The 21,210-nt window shown below is 40.9% G+C and overlaps 1 protein-coding gene across 7 annotated transcripts in view; it reads left to right on the forward strand.

The window, feature by feature from the left end:
• The window catches only part of Grip1 (glutamate receptor interacting protein 1), a 492,514-nt gene that overhangs the window by 422,684 nt on the left and 48,620 nt on the right, over window positions 1-21,210 (forward strand). For all 7 annotated transcript variants that reach the window (XM_055626000.1, XM_055626004.1, XM_055626002.1 and 4 more), the window contains exons 14-16: window positions 5,989-6,058; window positions 7,938-8,083; window positions 19,922-20,066. In XM_055626000.1, coding sequence (XP_055481975.1) covers window positions 5,989-6,058; window positions 7,938-8,083; window positions 19,922-20,066 — 361 coding nt within the window. The remainder of the gene's footprint in view (window positions 1-5,988; window positions 6,059-7,937; window positions 8,084-19,921; window positions 20,067-21,210) is intronic.

Below are 21,210 nucleotides of genomic sequence, written 5' to 3' on the forward strand. Positions count from 1 at the left end.
TATATATATATATATATATATATATATATATATATATATATATATATTATGTGTATATGTATATGTATATATATACATATTTGTATATGATACACTAATTACCAATACATAATATGAACCTCAGCACACACAAAATGTTGCTCATTCATGACTTTACTCAAAGCCTTCTGAACTGTTTTAAGCAGTTCAGATAATAAAAATCTCTAGGTAATAAAAATCTAATGTTCACACCAAAATACATAGTATAAAGTTCTCAAAGAATAAATTTTAAAATATAGGTTTTAAATCTATTGTTCACGACAGTTATATCATATATGTAGGAAATGCAGGCACCTTTTCATCAAACACATGCGAGCTCTGAATGAAGCTGAGGCCCTGCCGTGGTTCATTGAATTTACTCATTGTCTTTGTACAAAATCCCCTTTCTTCTTCACAACATGAAACCTATGTTCAGAAGTAGTTTTCCATTGTGACAAGCACATAGGTCCTCAGTGTATTCAGCTACCCTCTACCATGAGAGCCATACATGGCCTCAGTGTGTTCAATTATTTTCCATCGTGAGAAGCATGTATGCCTTCAGTGTGTCCAGCTACCCTCCAGACCTAATTGAATAAAAAAATAGCTTCCTCTGAGTTTGGATTTGGTGAGCAGTTTTAGCCCAGTTTTCTTATGTTCTTGATGAAACAGTCACAGCACATTAGAACCAGGAATTAACCTTCACTGGTGTGCGATTATATGGAGTGATTTATTATAGTAGATGAAGTACTCTGACAGAAAGGACTGTGTTTCAGAATAAAACCTGGTGGGTCCCACCCGAGCCAGTCCAGAATCACAGTCAGAGAACTTTCATTGTCCTGTGTGTCCCCTTATCACTAAAGCGTTTTTGACATTGACATTTCTTTAGAGTTTTGCAATAGGGATTTGTCCCTACTGTGCTAGCCATGGCCCTTTGTGATTGTATGTGTTTTCTTACTTAATCCTTACAGCAGCCCTGTGACGGCCTATTTTACAGGGAAAATGGTATGGTTTAGTGGTGTAACTATCCAAAGAACAAAAGCTAATAAAAGGCAAGATAAGGATCCCAGCACATTCTGTCAGCCTGACTACTGGATTTCTGTTCAGCCCTGTCAGCATCTTATTGATGAACCTTCCCAGAGCCTAGATCAAGAAAGCAAAGGGCAGCATTATATATATACATACATACATACATACACACACACACACACACACACACACACACACACACACACGGTTAATTTCTTGGCCTTTCTGACACTGAATTCATTGCAGAAACAAAGGATTAATTTTCTTTTTTTTTTTTTTTATAAAATCATAAAGGGGGGTGTTGTGTGACAAGCACAACAGATTTCTATCTTTTCTGTAAAAATAAGTTTCTCAGCCAGGAGTGGTGGCACACACCTTTAATCCCAGCACTCAGGGAGGCAGAGGCAAGTGTACCTCTGTGAGTTAGAGGTCAGCCTGGCCTTCAAAACAAGTTCAGGACATCCAAGGCTACACACAGATACCCTGTCTCAAAGAACAAACAAATAAAGGTTTCTCTCTTTGAGAATGGTCAATGATTTTTAACACTGCTGAAGTTAAACAATGGAGGGTAAGCACATGCTATCTTGAAATGAGAAAATGTAAGGTTTTTCAAAATGTGAGGTTTTGGCAAAATCCTACATGGAGATCAAGAAAAAGAAAACAGACAACGGCAATGTACTCTGATAGGGAACCTCAAAAGGTCTTATATTCCCAAGAGGCTCAAGAATCAGTAGCATCTAGAACTTGGGGTGTATAAAATGATGGTGTAGCTCAGACAGAAGGCTTAGTTCAAAGCTAAGAATGAGTCTGTGGACCTTCACCCATTTGACGGAACAAAGTGTCTCTCCTAGAAACCCTCAGAAGCTTTGAGCTTTATGTCTTCAAAAGCAGGAACTAGTAAACTCTCTAGAATAAGGGAATGCAACAAAATTCTGCAGGAACGGGGAGAAATTAGATGCCACGTGACTGGTTCCTGGACACTGTCATCACAGTCACGCAAAGGTTATTTGTAATAAACTAGGTTGGCAGAACAAAAAGGCAAGGAAGCTAGGTGAATGCGGTGCTGATCTAGGAAGGACGGAAGCAAACCCCTATGGTCCATAACACAAAGTAAAAAGAGAATAAGATTGAAAAACAAAATACCAACATATGTTATGTTGTAAGTGGCATCAATAAAAGAAATTGAAAGTGTGTGTTCCTCAAATGAATGGGGAGATATGTCCCCAATAAACTGATTACAAATAGAAACTATTGCACACAACATCGCAATATAGTACACTGTGGTCTGGGTTGTTTACCTGCAGACTCGTGACTCACGGAAAGCTATGGCTTGCTGCCCTTGCACAGTATCACAAGAGACTGTTATACCACGTGTTCCCTGCTTCACATATCAAATTTCAATATCACATGGTTTCTACTGAAAAAAAAAAATCACCTTTACACTATCAATTCTCAAAATCATAAATGAGTCATCTTAAAGGCAGATATCGCCTGTATTTGCATCTTGGGAAACAGGAAACCCAAAACTTGCTTGTGTACAATTTCCAGCTAATTGTATGAACTTGCAATTTTGACAAAAGTGAAAAGAGCTGTCAAGATGGCTCAGTTGTTAGCTGCTTGCCTTTCAAGAATGAGAACCCAAGTGTCATACTTGGAATACATGTAAAAATTCTGGATGTGGCAGTACGCATTTGTAATCCCAGCACTGGAGAGATGGAGACAGAAAGATCCCTGGAGTTTGCTGGCTAGCCAGTCCACTTTAATTGGTTGACACCAGCTCGGTGTAAAACCCTCTCAAAGCAGATCCATGGTATAACTGATGGTGATCACCTGAGTTTGTCCTCTGTCCCTCACACAGACACAGACACATATAAGTACAAACGCACACACACACACACACACAGAGATGTATACATACATTTTGGAAGGCATCATAGTGTTTCCTTATGAGGTTGAAAAACATGTATTTATGGGAAACAAAAATAATCAACTATGTAATGCCACATACATAGATGACTAGATTAGTCCTGAGCAAGCTTGTAGACGACTCGTGTATCACTGCTTGAGTGCGTTAACAGTGACATTGGCGACACAACTGCATCTTAAGTGAAAGTTACTTTATTTATTAAGTATAAGTTGAAAACAGGCACTGCTGAGTTTAATCCTCCTTAACGTAGCACACAATTTCACAATGTTGATCTCTTGTCCCGCCTTCAATTCTGCACATTGAGATTTCAAGGAACTACTGTTGTCTTTGGTTTTTAGAGCACAACCTCTGCTTGCTCTTTTTTTTATAATGCACCCTCTGGACCACCGCCTCCCCGCATCCGCTGGAGCATGGCGGCTACTTCAGCAGAAGTGACATCTCTAAAGAGAGAACACTATTTCGTTCCTCGTGGCCTCATAAGATCTAAGGAGCCAGCATCTCCTGTTTAAACCAGCTTCTCTGAGATTTTACACCCAGAACCCAGTATAGGAATGCCTAGCCCATAGTTGGTGTTCTGGAAATATGTGCTGAGTGGGTGCATGGTCTATGGATAATTCCTATTAAACCGAAAGCACTGAGTGAGTGTGTGTTCTTGAAGTGTCACAGTCCGAGTGAGTTCAGATGAATCAAGACGAATAAAGTGACAAATAAAAGACTGAAGGCTCCGTTTAAGTACTGGAGAAGGAAAATGAGTTCAGCGTGGCTGGACAGCAATGCCAGTAAACACTTATGTAGACAGAGCATGCTTTGTGTACTGAACTAATCACCTATGAAGATTCACATAATCCTCTTACAGAAACTCTCGGATAAAGATTGTGACTATTCATCACACATTGCACAGCTGAGGAATTGAGGCACCTAAGGACTTTGTCCCCAAACACATCAACCTAGAAGCACTACAGGCAGGACTTCAAGCCCAGCCATTATGACCATCAAATGCCATTTCTTAACCACTACACTACACTATCCTTCTGTTTTTTTTCTAAAGCTGCATATCTGTATAAAAACTATTAATAATGAATAATAGTGACCCACTTGGTAGGTTTTAAAGTACCAGGAGCTTTAACACCAGCATATGCTTGGCTTGTTATTTTCTAAGCAGGAAAGGATTTAACATTGCAGTAAGGTGTATCAACATCAGCCACCTGATCGAGGACTCATGGCCATGTCTGTGTGCCTGGTAGTGACAGAGACAGAGCACAGGTTTGCACACACTTCTGTGTTCAATAGCTTCACTCCAGTAGGCATCTGCCAAGAAGAACCTTTGACATTTCAGATATGGATGGAGTTAGAGGAGAAAGGAGAATCTATAAGACGGGATGGCTACCATGGACATATGAACTTTCTGGCTTCCAGGAAGGACTGTTTAGGATTGTCCTCTCTGCAATGATATCATTTTCCTCTTTTGCAAAAAAGGAGTGGGTTTGATGCATGTTCTTGCTCCTCCTGTTGCTGGTTTTCCATGGGTCATTTCTGTGCAAGGTGGGTCTTTGGATCCAAAAGAAATTCTTGCATGTTATATGATGGTACCTACAGGTTGGGAAGATACTGTGCAAATTCATTGACAGGTACTGAAAGAATAATGCTTTCATGTAATAAAGATCTGTTTGTGTGTGTGTGTGTGTGTGTGTGTGTGTTTGTGTGTATGTGTGTGTGTGTGTGTGTGCACGCACACATACAACCCAATGCTGTGAATTACTTTTTATTTTAGAGTATGTCATGAGGAAAATTTGTAGATGTTTGTGTCTATGGGTAAATCATATCAAATCATTGAGAGAAGGATTAAATAACGAGTTAATTGTAGTTAATAGACTGTTCTATATTCTTTGCTGTTAGCTAAGGATAGTGATTGAGTGAAATCTCATTAACATTTACTCAGGACTAATTGTGATAGTGGGTAAGATATTGCGGGTGTTGGTTTTCCTTTAACCATGATGTTGAGCTGTTAAACCATCTGTTCTCATGCATAAACATTTTTCTGGGATTCAGATGGGATTATAGGATATGCTGTGGTTCTGTGATTATTATGGGATGATCATCTTGTTTATAATGAAGTCTTACTTTAGGGGTCTCTTAATGTTCTCTAAAAGGAAGTCATTTCCAGCTTTGGGTTGGCGAAACATCTCTTCCAGAGGCCATTTGTCTTTTTTTTTTTTTAAACAAATGTTGCTATCCTAAATGAAATCTAAACTTTACAAATAAAGATAGTTTCTTTTTGCTTCTCTGGGCTATATAACTCATAGCCCCAGTTAATCCCAAGGGATTTTCTTTTAAAATGTTTTTATTCTTATCAAATGGCACTATGATTGATAATAATACTGTCTGCAGTTTAACAGGGGTTGTATGTGCATGCTTAGAATTTATACACAGATATGTATTTGGTTAACTAATAGAATATTTACTATAGTAACAAAACATGCACTCACATCCCAAATCACTGTAGAGCTTTCTAGGTATGAATTTGTGAGCAGAACATGAAGGTTTATATAGTCCACCCACCAAAAGGTTTCCTTCTGGAAAACAGGAACTTTAAAGCAGTGTCTGCTGCCCCATGTGCCGTGGTGAACTCTGGGCAACAGCCATGCCACCTTGATGGAGAGGCATAGAGAAAGGAGTAAGGACAGGCTCACATTTATAATATGAGCTGCTCTAAGTTGACTTCATTATTCTCCTGTTGAGGAGCCAACCTTCCAGGGCACTGACCTGAACCAGCCTAACTCCGATGATCAGCCCTCCAGCTACAAACTTAAACAGCCATCTCACTCTTCAGCATGGAAGTGTTTTTCTATGAATATTTTTGTAGCTCTAATATGTATGCTCTCCAACCATTTGCTGGATGTCTTTGATTTCCATATAAAGTCCTACTGGTGTTACTCTCAGGCAGGAGGGGAACATACAGTCTTGGGTGAGTCCTGGATATGAAGATGTGATTTCTCATTCTATCTTTGTTATTACAGCACCATCCAGTAGAAAACCAGGGGACCCTCTTGTCATTTCAGATATCAAGAAAGGCAGTGTGGCACACAGGTAAGGAGTGTGCATTTTCGTTCTTACCTGTATCCTATCATCAGTGTCTTTCTGTACTCTAGAGCTGAAAGTGATTTTTAGGGTCTTGTATGAGTTCAGTAAGAACATTTTCTTCATAGATTATCTTCTATCTTCCATTTTTTAGTAAAACCTCAAAACTTACCTAATTCTGAGAAGTATCTCTCCTACACAAATAGCTTATGGATGGCTTTGCTAGGTGTCATCATGTACCCTATGGGCAAATAAGACTTTTGAGCCCCCACTAATGTTTATATCGCTGTTCTAATTTCCTTTCTGTTGATGCGATTACAAAAAAAAAAAAAAAAAAAAAGTCTAGCCAAAAGCAACTTAGGAGAGGAAAGGACTTATTTGGTTAATACTTCCAGATCATAGTTCCTTATGGAAGGAAGTCAGGGTAGGGTCTCAAGCAGGAACATGGAAGCTGTACCTACCACCTTCCATGAAGCATTACTTCTAACCAGAGAACTCACAGTCATGGAGGTTCAGCAGAAATTGTGCAGGAGTCCTGCTTGCTGGCTCACTTGCAAGCTCATGCTTAGCTCCTTTTCTTATACAGCCCCAAAATGCCTGCCTAGGGAATGGTGCTGCCCACAGTGGGCTGAACTCTCCTAAGCCAATTAACAATTGAGGATCCATCACAAATCTATCCACAGACCAGTCTGATCTGGGCAGTCTTTTGACTGTCACTCCTTCCTTAGGGGACTCCAGGATAAATCAAATTGAGCATTAAAGCTAACTAGAATGGTCTCCTCCTTTATCTCTAAATACATCTAAATAAGATAGTCCCGTTTTTTTTTTATTTCACAGATGAAAGTACATTTTAAGTAATCGACCATGCCAATATGATATTGTTAACTTTCCTTTCATTTTTCAAATAAAAACTTTTAAAAACCCTACCTGTAATTATAAAAAAAAAAGTCATTAAAAACATATTTTAACCTTAAAAGGTAGGAAGTGCAATGTAAGAGTTCATTTACATACTATAGGCAAAGCTGTGTTTAAAAAGATACTTACTAGTATCATGTATCAAAGGAAGACAGAATTTTGTTTTTCATGTAAGAGGTGGAAAGTGGTCAGGGAATCAAGAGCTGGGAAGCCATCGACCTATTTGCTATCCCTGTTTCCTATCCATGGATAGAAGGACGTGGGGGTTGCTGAGAGAGCTTCTATCACAGGTGACCCAGCAGAAGAAAAGAGAGATTGAATATTGGAAAACAATTAGTAGGCTCTAACCCAGACATAATACATAAAAGAGAACTCTATAATAAACACATATATATTACATTCTCATTCCTTTTGTCATTATAGTATGGATTTTTAAGACTTTGAACAGGCCTGTAATTGGTCCAGAACCAGGACTGGATTCTCTGAGCCACTTTCCAAATAGTTATGTCAGATGCATCTCTATTTGTCCCCTTCTCCACAATGCATTTTCAGGTACATGAAGAGCCAAGATCCTAGATCTGAGTTCTCAATGACTCTGACTCACCTTGGCTTCCTCATCCCCTTAGCTCTCACCTCAGAACTGATTACAGTGCATCAAGAGTGTTCATCAAGACTGGGAGAAACACAAGGATATGTGGGACTCTGATACTTGTACCCCCAAAGGATATCTAGACTTCCTAAGTAAATGCCTAGATTAAATTGAAGAAAACATGAGGAAAATGTTTTAATTATATGCAACTTACCATGGTAGCAGGGGGAAAAATTGATGCTCGCTGATAAAGAACAATTTTAAAAGAGTTGACGAGCTTTCTCACTAACCGTCACTAGAATGCTACATTATACTCAATGCCTTTTAAAATGGGCTGCATAAGTATTCATCATTTCTCATGTGATACTGTGCACTTATTAACAGAACTGGAACTCTAGAACTTGGAGATAAATTGCTCGCGATAGATAACATCCGGCTGGACAACTGTTCCATGGAAGACGCAGTCCAAATCCTCCAGCAGTGTGAAGACCTGGTGAAGCTCAAAATCCGCAAAGATGAAGATAACTCAGGTAGTGACAGCATCTTTACCTATAAGACAAACTTTTCTAACTGCCCATCTGTCAAAAAGATAATAGATCTTGAGGCTTTTTATGCGGCAGCTGGATAATAATGTTTTCTATGATTGCAAGAGGTTTTGAGTCGTGTACTGAGGGTTGGATGGATTTTAAATGATGCCTTAAAATTTTATAACTAAGATATTTTTATAAAAATTATAATTATATTAAAATAATTTTAAGTATGAGTACTACTCTAAGGCAATGGAACTGGTCATTTCCAAGAGTTTGCTGATATTTGTAGTATATGACCATTGGTGAGTGTTGCATTTTTAACTTTATAAATATTTAACTAGTTTACAAACTCTAAATTTTTTTTCTTGGTTATTTCATTGACTTAAGTATCATAGATAATAGTGTCGTCTTTCATGAAAAGATAGCTTTGTTTAGATTTCCATCTCCCTTTGAATTATTTCCTTAGAAAACCTCTCTAACACCAGGGTTACAGAATGAGAATATAAAGAAAACTCTGGGATGCCTCACACACTCCATCCCATGTTTCTGTAAAGGTCATATCCATCCTGTGGGCCTCCGTAGGGTGTGAGCAGTAACATGTGAGCGGTGCTTCTCAAACCCCGGGATGCCTGACAGTCTCCGGGGGAGCTTTGAAAACATAGAGCCTGGACACTATCTCCAGGTGGAGTCCAGGATTCTTCTTGTCTAGTAAAGTTCAACACAATGCTAACAGTAATACAAGGACTGTGCCTGCAAGAAGAGCCCTACAGTAGAAGCCTGTTTATAGGCTCACAATAATAGTCTGGAACTAACTGAAAAAAATCCATTTACTACAATAACTCACTAGAATATGGAAAATCTAAAACCAAAAGGTTGACACTCTTACCAACAGTGCTAAGACCCATCCTATGAATGCCTATTCTATGGATTATAGTTCCAAGCCTTTGTTTCTCGACACTCTTCCTACAGTATATGGTTTGCAGCTTCTTTGTTTGTTTTTCATTTCTGAGACAAAATATCTAATAAAAACAATGTAAGGGAGGGTGTTTTTGAACTTATCGTTTCAGAGGTCTCTATCCATGGTCAACTGACTCCAGTGTTTATGGCCGTGGTGAATTGGAGCATCATGGAAAAGGGGTGTAGGGAAATTCAGTTGCCTACCACATGACAGCCAAGAATCAGGAATGCAAACAAAAAGGGTCCAGGGACAAGTCAGGCTCTCCAAAGTGATGCCCAGGATTCTGTTTCTTATGCTCAGCTTCAGTTCCTCCTGGCTCCCGTATTATAAACCCATCAAAAGCTTAACTCCTTGGTATGATTAGTACTGTGATGATTCAGTTATCTCTCAGGACTTCCAGTAGCTGAGGTGCAAACCTTCAACGCATGAGTCTGCCTAGCAGGACAGGGTCCATCTCATACTCCATCCAAACATGCCACTTCTGGCTTCCAAAGGACTGAGAGCCAACCCAAGGTACAAGCTGCATTCAGTCTATCTCTAGGAATCCCCAGAGCCTCAAAAACACTATCTAGCATCGCACGAAAAGCCCAACTTTATTTGTTCTCTTCTAAGACTCAAAGCAGCAAAATCAGCTTCAGAGAGTGTCATCAGGGTCCGTGGCCAGCTTGAGCAGTAACTAGACCCACATGAGCCATAGCTGTGGCAGCCGCTGAGCTTTGGTTAGCTGAGCTTTGGTTAGCTGAGCTCAGAGGAAACGTTTTCCTTGGCAGCCTGTGCCTGAAAGGGTCCCTGGAGTGATCTTCTCCAATCAAAGTCTTTCAGAAGCTTTATGTCTATATGCCCTTGAGCCACTGATGGATGGGAACTGGCTAGTTTCTGAGATGCCACCAAAGCATCTTTTTTTGTTGTTCCAGTGCAAAGGAGTTGGCTAGCTGTTTTGGTGCTAGTCTGCCCAGCAAGCTCACTTTATAGTTTCAGCCTTATAGAGCTCCTCTTTTAAAGCTAAACTCCAAGTTGTTCAAACCCTTTGGCTCTGCCTTTTTCTCCTGATTCTCACTATAAATCCAGGCAAAAACAATGAACAACATCCATGCCAGTTTAAAGACTGTGCTATCTCAAAATTTATCCCATCAGATTAGTCTCTAACCTTTAAATTTGGCATCTCATGAAGTATCAGGACATGAGAAAAAGTCCAGACATGTTCTTTTTCAGAACGTCACATACAGTCTCCCATCCAAGAGTGATCTCAAGTCCATCTGAAACCTTGTGAGCAAATGTTAATAATCCTATCTTCATTCTGATCTTTGGAGCTCTTCCCAAAAGCACATAGTATGTTCTCCTTACAGAATTTTAAGCTTTTTTTTAAGCCTTGTCTCCAACAAGTTCCTCCCCCAAATCATGGGGAAGATGCTTAATATTCAAACTGTAACACTTTCCAGTGTTGTCTGCTTTTGTTTCTTCTTTAAAATGAATATATTTAACTGATACAGAAAAAAACTGCCCACATAAATGAAGAAATATCATGTTTAGATATATGGACACATTGTAAATTATTTAAATGGATTAAACATATCTACCGCCTCAAACATTAATCATTTCTTTATTGCAAAAACTTTTAAAATGCTTTCTTCTACCTTTTAAAATGTGACTGTCATTTAAACAGAGCAAGTGAAAGTGATTTATTTTTACTAGGGTAAAATTTAAAGATTTTGAAACAACTTTATTGTCTCCCTAGCTTTTAAAGATAAATTTTAAAGTTCAAGTGTGTGTAGAATGGTGTGTGTGTGTGTGTGTGTGTGTGTGTGTGTGTGTGTGTGTGTGTGTACATGAGCAGGTGCCCAGTAGGGGAGAAGAAAGTGTCAGATCCCTGGTGCTAGAGTTACAAAGTGTTGTGAGCCACCTGACATGTGTGCTGGAGACCAAACTCAGGTTCTCTGGGAAAGCAGTGAATGCTCTTAACTACTGAGCTGTCTTTCCAGCCCCACTTTATCCAACTTTTGATTTCCAACAATGATTTAAAATTTTGCCTCTCTGTAATTAATAGCAGACTCTTATCATATGCATCTAATTCTGTTTTCATTTAAAAACTGCAAGGATACTTTATAAGGTAAGGAAGCTTAATTAAGTTACACAGTTACAGTCACACATAAATATGCTTGAGAATTGTTTTAATTCCAGTATCACTTCTGTCATCAGTGTGACAAAGTTCTTAGAAAAGAAAACTGAAAAAGAGGAATCATTCGTTTTGATTCATGGTGTGGGAAGCTCTTGTCCATCCTGTAAGGACGGCGTGGTAGAAAAGAATAACTTACATCATGGAGATAGGAATATGTGTCCCAAACTACTATGCTTATGGTAGACAGGAAGATGCAAGAGTAATAGAAAGGGCTGTGGGACAAGACACAGCTTCCAACAGCATGCCCGGATGACCTGTTTCCTCCAGCCATGTCCTGCCTCCTAAACTTTCCAGAACCTCACAGACTAGCACCAGAAGCGGGGGAGACTGAGTCACATGAGACAGAGGAGGGTATTTTATGTTCAGACCACAACTGGAATAAGCTATTTTTTTCCTAATTTTTTCTTCACAACTTAAACCAGAATAGAAAATACAGTGAATAGGGGAGCAACAACAAAAAGAAATCTATTACTTGAGAGTGTTCCATGGCGTTGCTTTGTATATTTTATGACAGAAGACGGAGTAAGTTGGTTGAGTAAAAATTAATTCTAAATGCACTGTGTGTATGTATCATGTACAAATTAATTGACATTTATATGCATATATAGTTTCATCCCAACTGCATCAGACAGTTTTGACTGGTGCTGGGAAATTGAAAGGAGGCAAAGAGGTAGAGTCCCAGCATCCCCTCGAAGGACATGCCTTTCATCACCTAACTTTCTTCCGTTGGGTCCTACCCAAAGGAAGCTCCCATGTCTTAGTGGTGGCACAGAGTAGTGACCAGTTAAAACTAGCAGCCCTTAACATGGGTGCCTTTGCGGACACTTATCACTGGAATCATAACACTAACCAATGAAAAATTGTCAGTGTTCTAGAACCTTCTCCTAACTAAATCTGAATAGGTCTAGAGATCACAGTCAGGTCAAGCCATATGTTTGACGTTTCTATTTATGGTAAAAGAGAAAAGCAGTAGTTGCGTTCATTGACAGTTGGGAATGATGACTACATTCAAGTATATTTTGTAACCAGCATTTTAAGGGAGCACAAGCTTGTACTCATTATTTCTCAAGCACTTATTTTCTGTGCCGAGTTCATATCCCTCTCTTTTCTAGCTTGCTTCCGCTGGACTCGCTTTTATTTCAAGAAAGGGCTAAAGCCTCCAGCATTAACGGGGTTCTGTCCGAACAAAGAGGCAAGGCCCTGTGGAAAAACCTATTTAGCCTGCTTTGCCCAGCTCAGCAGATCTCTCAGCTACCTTTCTTGCAGAGTGAGAAAGCCAAGGCAAGAGATGAATACGCATGGTATGCTCAGCTGGCCATGTAGCCACTGCCAGAGCCAGCTATGCAGACACATTGGCAGGGCTTGCAGAAACAGCAGCTGAATGCCTGGAGAGCTCATCCTGTTTTCAGTTACTCATTTCCTTTGGCTTGCGCCCCCACAAAGCCTAATATTATGTTAATCACCACGTTTATTAAATATATTCTTTCTGTTGTTGTTGTTGTTGTTGTTGTTTTTCAAAATAGAGTTTCTCTGTGTAGCCTTGACTGTCCTTGACTCCCTTTGTAGACCAGGCTGGCCCCAAACTCACAGCCATCTGCCTGCTTCTGAGTGCTGGGATTACAGGCGTGCACCACCACACCTGACAGTAAATATATTCTTTTCTTTATCTTCCAAATCTTTTATTTCTTTTTTAATTTAATTATTTTTATTTTTGTTAATTACAGTTTATTCACTTTGTATCCCCCCTGTACCTCCCTCCTTCCTTCCCTCCCAAACCCACCCTCCCTCTTCCCCACCTATGTCCCTCTCCCAGTCCACTGATAGGGGAAGTCCTCCTCTCCTTCCCTCTGACCCTAGCCTATCAGGTCTCATCAGGAGTGGCTGCATTGTCTTCTTCTGTAACCTGGTAAGGCTGCTCCCCCCTTAGGGGGAGGTGATCAAAGAGCAGGCCAATCAGTTCATGTCAGAGACAGTCCCTATCCCCATTACTATGGAGGCCACTTGGATACTGAACTGCCATGGGCTACCTCTGTGCAGGGGTTCCAGGCCATCTCCATGAGTGGTCCTTGGCTCGAGTATCAGTTTCAGAAAAGACCCCAGTGTCCAGACTTTTAGGATCTGTCGCTGTTCTTGTGGAGCTCCTGTCCTCTCCAGGTCTTACTATCTCCCACTTCCTTCATAAGATTCCCTGCACTCTGCCCAAAGTTTGGCTATGAGGCTCAACATCTGCCTTGATACCCTGCAGGGTAGAGTCTTTCAGAGGCCCTCTGTGGTAGGCTCCTGTCCTGTTCCCTGTTTACTCCCTGCTCCGACGTCCATCCTCTTTGCCTTTCTGAATGGGGATTCTTTAAAATGCTAGATCTTTTCATTGAAAACCATCACGTGTACATCCAAAAATATGAATATAAATGTTACTGTGGAGATTATACTAGCAGATAATCATTTGAAAATTGTCATCTGATTGTCAATTTGGAAGAATTGGCCCTGTCGCACATTTCGGCACAATCCAACTCCAACTATTCCTTTCCCTCCTAAGACTGAGATTATGAGTTGAGGCTGGGGTGGTGGCTCAGGGACTCTAGAAACCCATAAAGCTGTCAGATAGCCCACTTGTAATCGCAGCCTCCCATGGTGGAGACAGGGCATCCCCAGGCCAAGCTGGCAATGAAGACTAACCACTTCAGGGGACTCTGGCTTGAGAGACTCTGCCTCTTTGAATAACGTGAAAGACCAACTAAAGATGTTTCCTGACGTCAGCCTGAGCCTCCACACGCGGGTGCACGGGCATTTTTCTCATGGTGACTAACACACCACAAAGTGACAAGTGAATGGGAAGGCATCTATTTTCACCCAGGAGATTCAAGGATGAGAGTCTTACAGCGTTGAGCTGGAAAGGGTTTAGGATGTGGGACCAGGAAGCAAGAGGGAATGTAACCAATCCCAGTAGGCTAATGTGAATGAAGCAGAAAGGATGTGAAGGATGTGGTGTGGGAGGTGAGACGGAAAGGCATCCTAGAACATCACCATTTGAAGAAGTTCAAAGTTAACCCCCAAAGCCAATGGGAGGGGCTACTATAGCACCTCACATGTGGACCAGAGTAACAGCTTAGAGACCACTGGTTTTACTCACATTTCATGAGTCTGAAAAAACTGTGGCTAGCTCCATAGAATGAAAAGACTGAACAGTAAACAGACTGGCCTCACAGCTGGTCTCACAGCTGGCCTCACAGCTGGCCTCACAGCTGGCCTCACAGCTGGCCTCACAGCTGGCCTCACAGCTGGGAATTTGCATAAATAGTGTCTCTGAGTACGAGTTTCCTCATCCATAATGATACGTATCGTAATATCTTCCATATATGGCTGCTTTAAGGACTAAAGGAAGTAATTACTAAATCTCAGCAATAATGCTTAAACTTAGTAGTACTATTAACAACCACAGTTAAAGAAAATTAATTTTCACTTTATTTTCGATGGCCAAATGCTTATGAGGACTTGGAGCTTTGAGTGATATTTTCCCCCTCTAGATTCAATTGCAGTTTTGTCTTCAGAAGCTCTTGTACATTATCAAAGGAGTGTAACTGAGCACAGAGAGCGGGGAGGCTTTTGTCCAAGGCTGCTGCTCAATGCCCAGGTCCAGAAAGACGCACAGAAATAAAATCTGTCATTTTGCCTTTACTGTGTCTGGTAGATGGTCAAGAAATAGGGAGACTTTGCAGGTGTGGATGTCTGGGTTCTAAGGAAGAAGCCAGGAGAGACCTTTGTGGGGGGGATTTGTGCAAAATAATACAAGTTTATCCAGGAACCCCTTTTTTTGGCTTTGCACTGTACCCCTGTCATTCTGTCTATTAAACAGGCAGCAGCCTTGATTTGAGTCATCTTCCTTTCTGCAACAGAGCTTGTTTGTAGATACTGTGATCTCAGCCTTTGTCCTCTTCATGGGTTCTCATGTGTGTGCAAAGGAATGTCCAGGCTCTTGCTTGTCCTATCCATAGCAAATGGTCTTTGTTTATTGTGTAATACAATCTTATGCAAATTAAGCCTTTACTTCAAGTTAAGTCTATTCTTCAAAGATCTGAACTTTCTTGTTTGTTTGTTTTTGTTTTCAGTTTATCGGTGTCAGGTCAAGCTAAGTTATTTGAAATAGCTTTCCCCTAAAACCTAGACTGGAGAAGATATACGTCCCCATATATCTGGGTCCTTCTATACCCATCCCCCTTCATATATTACCCTATAACTCTTGACTGTGCTCTGAGCACTGGAAGAATCTGTCTGTCTCATGTTTGTTGTCTTATAGTAGTGGTACCCAAACTTGAGCACACATGAGAATCATGAAAAAGACTGTTCACAGAGCCCCCTGGTCCCCACCTTTGTAGGTTGTGGTTGTTCTAGTCTGGGAAGGCATAGAGAATTTACATTTCTAACCAGTTCCCAGATGATGACAAAATTGAAGGTCCTGGAATGACATTTGGAGACTTAGAGATGATCACTTTCATAAAGAAGTTTAATTCCACTGATAAACCTTAGACATCTCTTGTGAATAGCCCTAGTATAATGCTTTGATGCAACCAGGTAAAATGATCTTAAGGCAATGAGGCAATGGTAGGGAGGGGTGCCCTAAGTAGTTTATTTTCTCATGGTAGTCCAACTCCAAGAAATTCAACCATACTCCAAAACTAATTCCATCACTTCTTAGTTGAAGTGAACTTTGATTGACCTGCACGTGTATGCCTTCCAAATCTCCCGAATCCAAACCTCCTATTTGGCCATAGCAGCAGCTGCCATTATGGATTCAAGCCAGACAGTGTTCATTTGGTTAAACAGGCAGCACTCAAGAAGGCTGAAAATAGCATTACAGATAAGTAATGCAGCAATTTTGCATCTGTTCTGAGGTCCCATTAATTTCCTTAACTAGAGCTAAGCAGAACATACAAGTTGACTGGCCCCTTTCCTGCCTTTCACTAATAGTTGTAAACCTGCTGTTGTAATATAAAAGCTGCTTATAATATCATTAACATCTGTTTAAATCCTCTTTGAAACTTGCTGGTGACGCAACATTCTGCCTTAACGGAAAGTTTCTCTCCTGGTTTAAGATTCTTAGCTGCCTCCTTCCTGAGCTTTGAAAGGTAGAGCCCCCTCAAGGACAGAGCAGCTTGGAGAGCTTGCACCCCCCAAAATGGCCTGAAGAGAGCTTTCCAAATAACAGTCCCTGCCTCCTGGACTACATGCCCTTTCAGATGCCAGCTGGGCTGAAACTCAAAAAGGCAGATGGATTCCAAACTGCAGCCTCAAGCTGAATGGACTCTCTAGGAACCATGTAGGGAGGGAGTTCAGGGTTGGCAGATGCCCCTAGTGGCCACCAAGGTCTTAGCTTCACACTCTGGATAAGGTACATTGGCTTTGTTTCACCTGTCTTAAGGAAGAGACTTAGACTTGGCTTGAGGTGGGCTGACACAGGAGCTGGATTTTGTTGTTGTTGTTTGTGTTTGTTTTGTTTTTTCCAATTTATTCATTTTATATCCCAATTGTAGCCCCCACCCTCATCTCCTCCTTGTCCCACACTTCCTCCCACTCCCCGCCATCCCTTTTTGGTAGTCCACTGAAAGGGGGAATCCTCCCCCTCTGCCCTCTGACCCTAGTTTATCAAGTCTCATCAGGACTGCCTGGATCCTCTTCCTCTGTGTTCTGTCAAGGCCGTACCACCAAGGGAAGGGATCAAGAAGCAAGCAACTGAGTTCATGCCAAAGACAGCCCCTGCTCCCCTTACTCAGGAACCCAAATGGAACTGAGCTGCCTATTGGTACATCTGAGCAGGGGTTCTAGGTCCTCTCCATGCATAGTCCTTGGTTGGTGCATCAGTCTCTGCAGGACCCCCTTTGGCTTTGTTGGTCTCCTTGTGGAGCTCCTGTCCCTTCTGGGTCCTTCTATACCCATCCCCCTTCTTCAATAAGACTCCCTGTGCTCTGTGCAAAGTTTGGCTGTGGGTTTCTGCATCTGCTTCAATCCCCTGTTGGATGGAGCCTTTCAAAGGACATCTGTGGTAGGCTCCCATCCTGCTCCTATACTTCCACCAAATCTAGTGTCTATCCTGTTTACCATTCTGAATGAGATTTAAGCATTCTCCCTACGGTCCTCTTTGTTGTTTAGCTTCTTTAAGCTAAAGAATCCTCTTTGCCTACCTGATGTACCACAGTAGATTTTACTGTGTTTATCCCATATTATGGGATAATATTGTAGCCCTTGTTTTCTTTACTTGGATGCTAATATCAAATGTTCCTGTGTAAGCTGGCCTGACACAGGACGATCCTAAACCCATCCACTCCATCCCCAGTGATACAAGGGTGAACTAACATGACCAGGTCTCCCCATTCCTCAGAGCAAGTGGGTCAGCACCCACATTCACCTTTTTCTTCCTCTCAGCCAATGTTTGTTTTCAACTAGTTTCACCTAAAACTTATCACAAATCCCTGGGTCTCCAGTGGTTTCCAACTGTATTTTCCCAAACCTCATAGATGCTAGTAAATCTAGATGCCTGGTGCTTGTTCTCACGTGTGGATTATGTGGCGCACACTGAAGGGTCAAGGTTTTCCCAACAGCATACCCTCCTAACAGAGTGGCTAGCAGAAAACCCAGAGATAAATAATATTAGCTATTATTATTATTGAATTAAGTCAAGCTCACTAATTAAATGAATCATTCTAAATTCTGTCCAGAATATAATTATTGATGGGGCCTGCAGCATAAATGTAATCTACTCAATATACACCCGATTCATTTGAATTAATATTATACCATTAGAAAATGTGGGATTCTAGGATTCATTTCACTAAACTATCTCCCAATGCTTCTCCCTGGAGCACCCAATAGTCCATGATGATGAACCCATTCAACACAATGTAAGTAGAAGCCTAGAAGAAACTTGGGGGCCATCTTGTTGAGGGGTAGTTTTTTCTCCCAGCCTCAAGATTCTGGAATAATTACTCAGACTCAAAAAACATTTACAAATATCTAAGCCATATAGCTAGGTTCTTCTCTGACTAGCTCATAACTTAAAATAAGCCATTTATTCTAATCTACATTCTGCAATGTGGCTAGTTACCTCCGCTCAGGTACCATACATCTGCCCTCCTCACATCTTCCTGGGTGACTGTTCCACACCTGACACTATCCCAGAATCCTCTTTGCCTACCTGATGTACTACCTTCTATTCTACCTTTTCTTATAGGGCATAGTTTTTTTTTTTTAATTGACAGGTGATGTGTCCATATAGTATATAAAATATTCCTTCTATACCATCTATCAGAGCTCTTAGATTTAATGCAGAGGATCCTAAGCTAGTGCTACAGCTTGGGTCAGATCTCTATTTCTTTTGTAACTTAAGACATTGATTTGAGCAATACATTGTACGGTGGGTAGTCTTTGATTCCCAGCATGCAAAGCTTGTGAGCATCAGAGCCCAGAAGCAGTAGTGACTACATTCCAGAACTCCCAGGCTGTGGCCAAGAATAAAGCAAATGCTGACACGAGAGGGCACATTCCTGCCCATATTACTCCACTGACCTTGCCTTTAATGATCACCCTAACTCCTCACTGCACACACAGATAATTGAATTGTTAACTCAAGCTTTTCTTTCCCTCCTTATTTTAGCATTTCATATCCTAAACGAACAGCTGCTTACTGCAAAAAAAATGTGGCTCTGTTACTTTCTTACTCTAAACAGTCTGACTGTAAAAACTGACTATTTTGTTCCAAGTAGTTACCGGACCATTTGATTGTATCCTGAGGTACAGAAATGAAACAGCTCCTTAAACATTCACAGCTCTAAGGCCAAGTGATAAAACAAATGTCAGAAACTTTAAACATAAGCAAATAAAATTCTTTGAATCCTGAAACATCATAAGGCCACCCTGACGAAGCCATGACACCCACCATGTTGAAAGTGACCTGTGACATCTTTCTGACAAGTGTGTTTGGGGAAGAAGAGAAATGTCTTTCTTCTTACCAACATTAAATGGCCCACAGAATGCATGACCATATGGCAGCCTGGTAGAGGTTCCTGAAACAGTTGAGTAGTTTACATTACCTTTTTTTTCTGTATAGCAGAGAGAACATTATTGAAACTTCTGCTCCAATGCTCCTGGGTTGATCAATGGGACAAAGACACTGTCAATGGAATGATATGAAAGATATTCTAAAATTCCTGGTATTGTTGTCATGATAACCTCTCTGGGTTTCACTTAAACAAGTGTTATCATATGATCCAACCCTGAGCAAAACCAGCTTTCCTATATTGAGAACCAGTATGTTTATAAAGCCTGGAGATGGAAATTTTCCTGAGGTATTTAATGTCATTCTCATTCTCACTCAGCTCTATGTTTACTCCATAGACATTGATCACATACTTAGTGGAAGGCTGGCCAAGCATTGTGCCAGGCAGAGGCATAATATGGAAATCCTGTGGCCGTTCTTTGGTGGGCCACCCACCGCTTAAACTTCAGTGTTCCCCACACTTGGCACTAACGACAACTTCATCCCTGAATTAGAATATGAAATCCTATTAAAGAAATGCTACTTCCCAAAATAATTATTTTCTAAGCCATGACATTTAAGCAGTGAAGTTTTGAATTTCCTGCTTTAAGGAGGAACATATGCATTATTTTCGTTTTTCCAACGAAACCAATTATGATTCCTTGGCATTTATTGCAGATGAGCAAGAAAGTTCCGGAGCGATTATTTACACCGTGGAGCTGAAGCGCTATGGGGGGCCCCTTGGCATCACGATTTCAGGAACTGAAGAGCCGTTTGATCCTATTATCATCTCAAGCCTCACTAAAGGGGGATTAGCTGAAAGGTAAAATTTGCAGGAACTGCTGTAATTACCTGTGTCTGAGAGGGGTTTGCTCCCTCACAGCTGTGTGAAAACCTACTCCCTTCTCCTAGCTGTTTATCTGTTGACTTTTAAATCTGCACAGAGGATTGATTTTAGAGCTTGGGAGTTCTCAGGCGGAACTCTGGCTTGACGGTGAAGGGCCTCTCACAGGCAGTAGAAGATGCTATGGGCTTAGCATGGGTATTACTCTCAGGAAAAAAAAAAAAAAAACAACAAAAAAAAAACGTTAAGAGACCACAGTTGACTACAAGTTGATTTATACTGTGTCTGTTTTGAGAAGAGGAGACTAAAGTTGAGGGAGGTTAAAGGGCTTGTCCAAATCAATCTGCAAACATTTGCTGAGCTTTCTGGTGCCTGATAGGTATTGTAGCAAGCTTCTATGTATTTGGGAGACGATAATGAAAGCTTGGTCCTCAAAGACTACAGCTAACACAGCGTAGTGACCCTCTCAATAGTATCTCGTTGCGCCGTGTCCACTTGTTCTTTGGCAGCGGTGCATGTGTCCTGCCTGCTTTCCGCCCTCCGCCGGACTGCACTCTTTTTTCTGAGACATGTTGCCGGGCATACACAAGAGACCCTATAACTAGATCTGTTTTCCAGCGACTTAGCTCAAGAATGCTCAGGCATATCATTCAGGCTGACGTTTTTCAACTGCAGTTGGCAAGATAGAGCTGTAGCGCTGCAGCATTTCAGAACCTCAAGGTACCTTACTTAGGAACCAGCTCACTTTGGATGTGATCTCTTGCCAGAGAAGCCATGTTCTGAATTGAAATTCCTTTACAATGAGGGACCTGAGTTTGCATCCCAGGCACCACAAAAATGTCAGGTACACAAGTGAGCACCCATCACAACAACACTGGGCAGGAAAACCTGTGAGCTCAATGATCAGGCAGGATTAAGCAAACTGATGAACTCCAGATTCGGTAATATACCATACCTTAAAAAAAAATCAATAAATAGGTAGGTAGATAGATTGATAGCTAGATGGAAATCAATAAATAGATTAGATAGATGATAGATAGATAGATAGATAGATAGATAGATAGATAGACAATAGATAGATAGATAGATAGATAGATAGATAGATAGATAGATAGATAGATAG

This window comes from Psammomys obesus, unplaced genomic scaffold (assembly GCF_907164565.1).
Source record: "Psammomys obesus unplaced genomic scaffold, mPsaObe1.curated_primary_1811, whole genome shotgun sequence".
Classification (NCBI taxonomy): domain Eukaryota; kingdom Metazoa; phylum Chordata; class Mammalia; order Rodentia; family Muridae; genus Psammomys; species Psammomys obesus.